Below are 11628 nucleotides of genomic sequence, written 5' to 3' on the forward strand. Positions count from 1 at the left end.
CTGATTTTGGAACTGCACGTGCAATTGATCACATCCGACGTTTGCCTCGTTTTGAAAATATTTTCATATCTATTTCGTACCATTTCAATTATTTACAATGTGTAATGATTATATAATCATAATTTAACAAAACTCTTTTAATTTCTCTAAAGCACAGGGCCAGGAGGGTTAACTTGATTACAGAAATATGATAGTCCTTGGAATTTCTCTCGTTTGGTACTAAAACCCTTGATAAAATGGGGAATCCGTTTGGCTTTCCTTAAAATATAAATACACAGCCATATTCCTTTGGAATGGGAACGTTAAATCCAATGTCTTAGTACATTATGTATCATGTAACAACTATATTGAATGTTACATTCGACTATGTGGTCTCGTGCTAGCGTGTTCTCTTTTAATGCAGGAGGTCCGGTGTGTCCTCGTCCTGAATACGCAATTAAGTTGCCACTCGACGTACGTTAAATAACCTTCATCAATCCACCTGTCTGCCAGGCCTATTGCAGAACATAATTTCCAACAAGTCCTCAAATTCTAGTAATGAATAACAAGAACTATTTCAATGCCTTAATTCTAGCAATATAAAATAAAATGATGGATTGAAGAATTTGTAAATGGGGAATTGCAATTTAGATTTGTCTTTATTTTAATTAATTCTTCGTCATTATTTGATGTAAATACGAAGGATTCAGATAAAAGTAACAATTTGAGTTTACGCAGCAATGTATTAACTTCATACAGTATGCATACTGCATTAGCTTTTACAGGATAGAATTACAAATCTGGAAAAAAACCTGATGATCCTATACTGTTATACCATGTGTTATTGGGGTTAGTCCGTCATTAAGAATTAGTCAAAACTTAAATTGAGTTAAATAAGTAGTATTGACTCTTTTTTTGTTGTTGTAGTATTTCACATCTTTAAAGTAGTCATACTGGTTGAGGCTCCCATAAAATGTATAGTCTTGTTAACCACATAATACATTGTTCACTATGAGTATAGTACTGTTTCGTTTACGACATTTATGTGCTTATGAGTATAGTACTGTTACAGTGGATTCCATTGAGTGTGTAGCCAAAAGTAATATATTTGGTTAGCTTGCTTGTTAGCTGAACCGTGAAGTCTTTATAAGTTGGTATACTACCCTCCTTTCAAAGTAGCATAGTCCAACAGACAGATCGATTGGTTTTCTGTCGGACTAGTCTATTCTTAAATTAGGGTAATTTACCTAACCTAACAATGACTTCACGGTTCAGCTAACAAGCAAGCTAACCAAATATATTACATTTGGCTTCACACTCAATGGAATCTGCTGTAAGTTCGATTTTTTTTCTGTATTTATCGTCTTGCTTCCTTTTCTTTAATATGAACTTTGTAGAAAATGACAAAAATTGATGTTCGTAAAATGCACACTTTATGATTTAACTATAAGCATATAGAATACATTATAACGAATATGAAAACTATCTAACTATCTATCAAAATAGATAAACCATTCTCATCCTAAAGTGATGTTTTAATTGATGAAATCATAATCAATAAATGTTTGACTATCTCTGAACTGAAAGACCAATGAAATGTTGACATCACTAAGTGATAGGAGACCGAAGTCGATACTATATTAATTCATTTTTTCTTTGACTTTAAATAATGACGGATCGACACGTTCTCCCTGGTCAACACTGGTACGAAGGTGTTTTATTTTTTGGATACAGTCCACCAGACATTCTAGATGCTGTAAAACATTTTGAAGTTCGTGACGACGATGTTTTCATTGTAACTTATCCAAAAGCAGGTAAGACATTGATTTACAACTTATTATTATTGCCTTGCATACACACAGTAAACAGTTAAAACACATCTTTTCTACCATTAACTATCCTGATATTTCCAGGGTCGTTAACTAATTCTGCCTGAAAATCTTTGTAAGACAAAAACTGCACCCGACTGACGTTGAACATTAAAGCAACCACAAGAAATTTTTGAAATCGCCGCTAAATATAGTTTGCATTTATACGTATTTAATAAGACAACATGAATGTTAAGTTCGAGCGTTGCTGTTTACGAGTGAAAACCTTAAACCAAGGGTATTAATGTGACACTGGCTAAATTAAAATTGAAATTCAAGGTTGAAAATATGGTTTATTAATTACTTTTAATTGACTTTCAACACATGTGAAAGGTTTGGTTTGGGGTACTCTTTGTGAGGAAAACAATTAATCGGAAAGTGTATGAGGCACCGATGACTGCGTATACTCTCAGATCGATATCTTTTGTTTCTGTCTTTGTGTTAGGATTTTGTGTGTGCTTGTTTCGCATCTGATGATTCAAACATTCAATAACTGATATTTAAACTTATTTTTTGTTGTGCTGTTGTTACACCATTTTTCATAACAATGCTATTTGTAAACGTCACAAGCTATGAGCCTTTAATTCCGTGATGGTCGTTGGTTGCCGTCTGCATGAATTGCAAGATATTTTTGTTATTACGGGGCCTTTTATCATACGGAATGTGTCTTACTAATTGCTGAAGGCCGAATGGTGCACTTTGATTTGGGTTTTTGGTCTCTAATGGATAGTTGTATCATTGGCAATCACAACACTCTCCTAATTCTTATTTTCAGTTCCCTTAAAGTTTAATGGATAACATCATGATTTAACTGACAGCTATCATGGCTATGGAATATCTTTAAATATGTCACATTATACCACAAATAATTCAATTTGCCACAGTCACAATCATATCATTCATTCATTAACTACTGCGTCTTATCACTTACCGGCTGATGTTTACTGGTCACGAATTGCATATCTTTCTGAAGCACTTGAGATAAACCAAATTTTTGGTGGATTTAAGTAGGTTAGTTTAAGAGTTTTTTTGACTGGTGCCTATCTATTTGTGTTTTTGTTACCGTTAGTGTTGTTCCTTATCCTTTTACTTATGGTTTTATAAGTTGGTATATTCTAAGCTCGTGTAACGTCTTTCTATAGCAGTTGCGCAATAGATCCCTTCCGACTTTGGTGGGGTTCGTGTAGTCTACTTCGTGTTACTCAGTCTTTTGTCTTTTGTCTTTTGGTATTTATTTTTTTTGCCATATGAGTTTGAATGTCCCTTTAGAATCGTTTTGCTCTCCTTTAAACTGTTTTGATTATTATAGTATTTCAATGTTTACTGTTTGTCTTAAAGGTACAACATGGATGCAAGAAATAGTATGGTTAATTCTCAGTGATGGGGACTTTGAAAGAGCGTCGAAGCAACAGGTGTACTTCCGGTCTCCTTTCCTAGAATTCAAAGATGATATTTTGAATGAAGTTGGACTAGATTTGGCGAATCCCATGCCATCGCCAAGAGTTATTAAAACGCATCTCCCAGTAAAACTTGCACCTACCCAACTATGTCAAAAAGAATGTAAGGTGAGAACATATTAAAATACTCTTTGATAATGAACATTTGCAGAATTAAAAGAACAGATACTATTGCTAACAGTTATGTTATCTATACTATCTGTTGTTTGTAATTATCAGGTTTTCTACACATAGGTGCACTAACTTGTTCACAATAAACAGCAAATAACTAAGTGAACCAAAATGATGTTACAAGAGCGTACGCATTTGTCAACATAAAATGTGTATTATGTTTTGTTATTTCTAATTTTTTCCCATCAGGTATTTGATAAGGACAAATTGAAAGTGTTAACGTTTGTTTATTATGATTATGTTTGTGTATTGTAGCTTTAAAAAATTACAACGAGAATTTTTTGTAATTCAATCCAAAATATGTAAAGGAAAATTTAGGAATAATAAGAACTTAAAAAGTTATTGACCCATGCAAATTGCATATAATAGATATTTGCTTGAATTCTTGTAAAAAGTGTAAAAATTTTCATAACAATTTATAAATGTTTTTCAGGTGGTTGTTATGTTTCGGAATCCAAAAGATCTCTGTGTCTCATACTATCATTTCTACAGATCAAGCTCTTCTTTCGGAAATTTTAAGGGCACATGGACTGAATTCGTAGACATGTTTAAAGATGGGCATGGTAAGAGGTTTTCTTTCAATAACTATGTTTACATGTATCATAGCCAGTATGTTTTTTTAAACAATCCTAGATGTATACTTTGTTGAACCATTCCAAGAGACAATGTAAAGCTGTTTTCAAGGCTTTGGTCAAGTATGACAACTCGTGCGATCTAAAAAAAAAAAAAAAAAAACGCCTTGCAAAAACCGTTTAAACTTATACCTAGTATTCAATTGATTATTTGTTTTGTCAACAGACTTACAAGATATCAACTTTTTTCAAACACAACATTTTGTCAAGATTGTGACTTGACATTCAGTTCAAATCCAAGAAATTAAGTGTGAAACATCCTTTTGATTGAGAGTTATTGAATTTTTTGTGTATCCATATGCTTATTCATTGTAATCAGTTAGATGGAGTAAAGTGTATTATTTACACATATGCATCAGAAAAAAATGTGAAGACAACACTTTGTAACGTCCATGCGTCTGAAGCGCCTTCATCTGTAACGCCCAAGCCGAATATTTGAAAGCAAAGCCCATATAAGAACTGGAACCGTTGAGGAGCTATATGATATTACAGGACCTACAATAATTAAAAAGTTGTGATTAAAATAAATCTTTGCTGCAGTCGCAAACACTAACATAATTAAATACGGCACTTAAAATTTGACGGACATTTGAAAAGGGATAATCAATGCTCATATATTTTTTTGTAGATTTATTGCGGGTAAAAGCGTTAATTATTTTGTATACGAAGCGCGAACTCCTATAAAACGTAAAAGAAGAATCATGCAGATCATTAAACCAGTAATTTACAAGTAACTCGTTAAATCGTCGATTCTTCAGTCTGTATGATATTTTATAAATGAATTATATTTCTGAAATATGTGCTATGTCCTTATTAATAGATCTTAATAGCGTTAAGCAAGACTTTGGAACCAGAATATCAATTGCAGTAACATTGATTTTCGTTAAGGATAACGGCTTACTAAGTTCGATCACAGAATGTAAAGGTTGCTGATATTTGCGAGCTTTTCCCCTAGTAATCAATTTACTTATTACTAAAATAACATACTAAATGAAACATTAAATAGTAACACAGATAAGAAATTGTCTTTTGTATTGCCTTCGAGATATTTTCCGTTTAAAACACTGGCTTCAATTGATGAGAAGATGAAATCGAATTTAGTGAAATCTGCAAAATTATGAACTAAAATCAGAGGAAAATGTTAAGACCAGAGTAATGATAAGACTTTAAAGTTAACCAAAAGTTAAATGTCTACGAAGAGAAAATGAAAAAAGCTCAAAAAACAAACAAAAGAGTAGTGAAGTGAAAAACATTTGATCAAATCTAAACAAACAAAACAACGGTCATCACAATTCATTGCATATAGTGTAATATCAAAACGTATTTTTCCCCAATGTGCCAACAGTTACAGTTTGTCAAACAGCACAAACAATGCAACTCTTCAAACAATTAAACGAATATCAATAACTAGTAGGAATCAGAAACCAACGTGGGTTGAGCCTCAGTCACACTAGACCTCGCTCACCGAGATCTAAAATAAATTCAGATCGTGGTCAGGTCGCGGTATGAGCGGCATAAAAATATAGATTTTCGTTGTTTTCACGATGCTACTACGTCCTCAATACGCTGCTACAACGATCCCGCTACGATTGTACCTCGTTCTCACCACACTTATTCTGCGACCTCACTACGATTATCACGATCTTACTACGATCATCACGTCCTCACTACGACCATACCACGATTTATCCAATTGCAACACTATCTTACCACGCTTCTAATGCGATTATAGCACGCTCTTACCGATACCATACTACGATCATACCACGGTCATACAGCGATCTTACTACGCTCTCAGCAATAACGTCAGAATCGTGTTCCATATAAAAACGCGGAGGGAGGGGGTATAGGTAGAGACAGAGGCAGAGGGGTCTCTGAAACGAACCCTGATCCAATAGAATGTCAGATTGACCAATCCAAACTGAATCACAACATATTGCGGGGGCATCAAGATCATTGTAGTACAAGGATCCAGTTTTAGGTGGGCATCTAATAGCAAATTGTTTGCCATATAATGCACTACATGCATGTGGAACGTTCAATGTCTTCTGAATTCCGTCTGCAATCGCCATCCAATCATTTGGGTCAGTTGGACATGAACTTACTCAATCTCTATATTCTTCAACTATTGATCGGCAAACCTTTGGTAAACGTGTGCTTAAAGTATTCCAAACAACTCTTAAGTCATACTGCAGGGTCAACTACTCGATTCGTAACTCGTTCATCAACTGATCATAATCTTCGAGTCTTCTTTCAGTTGATACCAATGACGAATCCAAAAGAGCCTAAGCCGTCTAAAATATTTTTTTACCTTTCTTCTTGGCTCTCTCAATAACAAAATCATGTCCTCGTCGTTAAGATTTTGTGTCTGTGTTAATGATTGTAGCATCATTTCTATATGTACATGGGCTTGTGTTTCTTTGTTTCGATTTAAATTTGATGTTTCAAACAAAACCTGGAGAACTTTTATATATGTATGTGACAATTCCAGTGAGTATGACTAGAACTCGAAAAAGTCGTAGTATGTACGAAGTCCTGTCGTAAGAACAGCGTGATGAGAACGGCATGAGCATGCTAGAATTGTTCCATGGTCTTGAACAACATGGTATAAACGTGGTATAGCAGTTATAGAAGCATGGTTGGGTCGCGATGAGAACATCATGGTCGTAGTGAGGTCGTTGTTACGTCGCTGTGAGATCATAGCGCAGTCTCTCCGACTAGAATCCCGCTTTTGCTACGATATCGCTACTACCGTATGTTATAGCGACCTTTGTGCTCTTATCACGACATTACTGCGCTCTCACTACGCTCCTACTACGACCTGATTTCACCACGACCACACCACGATTGTTTTGAACATGTTTAAAGTTTGTCACGCTCATCAAGATCATGAAGACCTCCCACATAATACCGTGACGGATCAGCAATACGTTGTGATTCAGGTTGGATTGGTTGAGTCGACACCTCTACTGGGTCAGGATTCTTATCAGAGGCCCATTGATCCATCTTCTACACCTCCCACCACGCCTACGAGTTCTGGTAGATGTTGGTGGCATGACCGTGTTGTTTTCAAGAATTCTACGTATTAATGACAATTAGAAGGAATGGAACAGTATTTATATGGAACACGATGTTGACGTTATTGCTGATCGTGTAGTTACATCGCGGTATGAACGTGGTAATATCGTAGTATGGTCGTGGTAAGAGCGTGCTATAATCACAGAAGAAGCGTGGGACGATCGTGTTGCAATCGGATAAATCGTGGTATGGTCGTAGTGAGAACGTGATGAGCGTAGTAAGATCGTTATAATCGTAGTGAATTCGCAGAACGTGGTATAATCGTAGCGGCATCGTTGTAGCAGCGTATTCAGGACGTAGTAGCATCGTGAAAACGTGCGGGTATGCTCAAGTATTGCGTGAGGAACAGACCGAATTGATAGAACTACATAAAAGATAATGAAGGTGCAAGCACGATTTAAATGAAGCAGCCCTTGCTATATCTAAATGTGCACTATATGTTTTTGGTAAATATATGTTAAAAATAATGATTGCTTTGATCTTGGATGTAAACTCTATAGAAGTGAATTTCCTCAAGCATGAACAACCGTTTTCTGAGAAACTCAAACGGTTAACATAGGTTCTTGTATAAAACAACAAGAAACGAATACAACAAATTAAAAACCGATAAATGTTCGAACACACATGAACAATATTTGGTTGCCTTAATCGAACCCTAGAGAATGTTGTTCAAGCATTGATGTAGATGGGCGGCTCATATATTTCGTATATGAAATTAAAAAACATAATAAAACTATTGAGCTTATTCTTAATGAAAACAGACCTTCACACATGTTACTCTTATTTCAGTTTACAGGATAGACATTAACTATTCAAAATTATAGACATGAATTTATTGGTTATTCAACTATAATTCAAGATTTCATATCCCTTCTTATTTATTTGCATGTAATACCATATGTGCTTTTGTAATCCAGTTGATCATGGATCTTGGTTTGATTTTACACGTAGCTGGTGGAACATGCGACAACATGATAATGTTTATATTGTATTCTATGAGGATATGAAAAGGGTAAGTTTAAAAGGCGAATGCTTATGCATGGGTGTTGAAATCCTTTTCGGCTCAATTTAAAAATTAGAAAGAAGTGTAAAGACACTACAAGGTTTGACTCATGCGACTTCAAACGAAATCGATTAATCAAACCGAGAACAAATAAACCAGCGCATTAGCATCAAGAAAACTAAGAGACTTGCATCCGCATTCGTTTTTGTTTTTATAAACTAAGGCAGCGTATCTGAAAAAAAAAGGATTAAAACGAAGGCAAAAATAAGGACAAGTAAACAGAATATATATAGTGCAAGTCTGCTCAATGATTATTTAGAAACAATCAGATTTAAAACTTTCTGGAGAGTTATTATTTAGATTCTCAAAAGTGTCTATAAACATCAATATCACAACAAGAGTTTAGTTTAATGGTGACATTCAGTCACTATATATAGGTATAATAGTGCTATAAAGGTATTTGTTGTAATTACATTAACTTCAGAAAACAATCTTTTGAAGTTGAAATAGACTTTTCGACTTTTCAACCAACTTATGGTGGGAAAGTGATCCAACACTCAAGTTATATCACCTGATTGTTAGTATGTTGCCCATTACGCAATTAAAAATTCATTTCAAGAAAATAGAAAATATTTATAAACTTGTATCTCAATCATAAATCGGATGTGTGTTTCTTTTTCAGAACCTAAAAAAAGAAATAGTGAAAATTTGCGGTTTTCTTGGAAAACAACTCGACGACAAAACTATAGAACGCATCAGTGAGAATTGCTCCTTTGAGAGCATGCGTAATAATCCAATGACCAATCATTTAGATGTTTACTCGATTGATAGCAAAATATCGCCATTACTACGGAAAGGTATGTGTACGAATGAAATCTGAAATCTGTAATTTCATCACCACTAACTAACAGCACAACCAACTTTACTGCTCAAATTTACACAAAGGAACTTACTTTAAATAAATCAAATTTAAACGGCAATAACTGTTCTTTCCTAGATTTAGATAATACGGTCTTAAATGGGAAACTCCACTCTAAAATTTACGACAAAAGGGACGATTTTTCGTTCCCTATTGTTAATTTTCCATTTTTAGATGGTGATGTTCCTTTGGCACCATCTTACGGTGTTATTATTTCACAGCTCGTTCGCTATGCCCGTGTCTGCATGTTATGACGTTTTTGATTTTAACGAACGTAATCTATGTACTAGTATTACTGGTAAATTATTAAGCCAACTGATAACAAAGTCAATATTTATACCAATAAAAAACATTATTCAGAGGCTTTGAACAAGCTATCAGTTAACTGCGAGTACTCTCCGATCTGTACCTAGTGTCTTTTTGTTGTTGAGATGTACAAGTACCCGTCCGGGTCTACTTGAATTTTTATCCATCTGATGAGTTAAGCCTTTATCAACTGATTTTTTATAGTTCGTTCTTATGTTGTACTGTTATAACACTGTCCCAAGTTAGGGGAGGGTTGGGATCCCGTTAACATGTTTAAACACACCAAACTCTGTATGTATGTGCCTGTCCCAAGTCAGGAGCCTGTAATTCAGTGGTTGTCGTTTGTTTGTGTGTTACATCTTTGTTTTTCGTTCATTTAGTGTACATAAATTAGGCAGTTAGTTTTCTCGTTTGAATTGTTTTACATTGTCATTTATGGGCCTTTTATAGCTGACTATGCAGTATGGGCTTTGTTCATTGTTGAAGACCGTACGGTGACCTATAGTTGTTAATTTATGTGTCATTTTGGTGGTCTCTTGTGGAGAATTGTCTCATTATAGCAATCATACCACATCTTCTTTTTTTATATTTGTTGAGGCTTGAAGAAATGCTTAACCACCTTTCGATTCAGTATCTCAGAGATACAGGTTTAAATGATGCAATAAGTAAATACTGAAAGGAACAAAGCTTTGGTGCGTATTACATGATTATATGAGTTAATTTGGCTTTTATAAATATGACAGTCACGTTTTTCTGATATAACTTTAGTGACAAAATGTAATAACGGTGCTGTAACCCCGCTGTAACTCAACTCAGAGATATATACTAAGGAATTCAAATTATTGTTTAGTGTTTAATTTACATTATATTTGACAAATATGATTTATCTAAATTTTTGAAAAAGACAACATTAAAAAAAAAATCTGGATGAAATGGTATTCAATGCAATCTAGTAATTAAACATGGTAAGACTGAGTGCGTATAAACATTCGCCATTTGTTGATCTGTATCTGTAGATTCTTGTAATAAGATTGATCTGCTAATATTTATATATTGCGACATTGAGGTTCGTTTAACTCATTGATTATAAATACAGTAGTATAAAAACACAAAACCTTCAATTCTGAGGAAGATTTTGATTTGTTGATTTTCTTTTCAGGTACTGTTGGTGACTGGAAGAACAATTTTACAGTACAACAAAATGAAGATTTTGATAAATTTTATCAATCGCGCATGGACGAGTTCAATATCCCATTCCAGTATGAACTTTGAAATGCATTGCACAATGCAAGGTGTTCTTTCCAAAAAATAGGATTATTAGAAGTTAAAATAAACCAAGAGTTGTAGAGCATCATTTTTTTTTTAAATTGCTTTATTTTTTTAACAAGCGTTGTCAGTTTTGGTAACTGCTTTAATTCGTCCGTCTGAAACACACAGAGTCATCAAATTATACATCATCCTTAGTTCAAACGATTTACTGCAACATTATTTGAACTATGCAAACATTTTGAAGGAGTTCGCCTCCGTTTAAGTAATATTTGAATTATTTATTCTCAAGTTCTCATGCTTTGAAATCAAATGATCCAGACAATGTTTCCTTCATGCTTAGGTACTATATAATTCATGAGAATTCTTATTTTTGCTTACAATACATGTTTGTTGAAAAACTGAGTCATCTAGAATCAACAATAGAGTAACATGTTAGAATAAATTGTTAATATTAATAATTAAAGTGTAAGCACCTTCGGGTATTGTCTTGCCTTAAATATTTTGCCCGAACTGAATGAGCTCAAATATGGGCGATTTGAACAATCATATATGGATTTGTTTTATTTCTACGAAGATATTTGACCTCAGTGTATAATAAGTAAAATTAATGAAACAAGAAGTCGTTTTCAATATCATGTACGCTTTACATTTTACAAAGGCAAACTATTAAAAAATAAAACGACTTTAACTGTTGATTACGTCTATACACTACTAGTAAATCTATTTGATGTTTATGTGAACTGGTTTCTATTTTAGTCTTCGATGCCTTTTTCATTAGTTGTTACATTGATTTGGCTAAGAACTATAACGGTCAGTAAATGCGAGTACTCTCTGATCTGTACTTTTTTTAAAGGGGATGTATAAGTACCCTGCCACGTCCACAAGTATTTGTTAGATGCATTTCTGCTTTATATTCATCTGACTTCTTATATTTTACTGTTATACC

At 34.1% G+C, this 11628-nt stretch overlaps 1 protein-coding gene across 1 annotated transcript; it reads left to right on the forward strand.

Moving 5' to 3' along the window:
* The first annotated feature begins 1639 nt into the window (after positions 1–1639).
* LOC143066365 (sulfotransferase 1C4-like) lies at positions 1640–11159 on the forward strand. The gene is made up of 6 exons (XM_076239317.1): positions 1640–1793; positions 3186–3412; positions 3909–4038; positions 8103–8197; positions 8871–9045; positions 10573–11159. Exons 1-6 carry the CDS (start codon positions 1649–1651, stop codon positions 10683–10685), a joined length of 885 nt encoding a protein of 294 aa, XP_076095432.1. The 5' UTR covers positions 1640–1648; the 3' UTR covers positions 10686–11159.
* The last annotated feature ends 469 nt before the right edge of the window (positions 11160–11628 follow it).

Source organism: Mytilus galloprovincialis, chromosome 3 (genome assembly GCF_965363235.1).
Source record: "Mytilus galloprovincialis chromosome 3, xbMytGall1.hap1.1, whole genome shotgun sequence".
In the NCBI taxonomy this organism is placed as follows: Eukaryota; Metazoa; Mollusca; class Bivalvia; order Mytilida; family Mytilidae; genus Mytilus; species Mytilus galloprovincialis.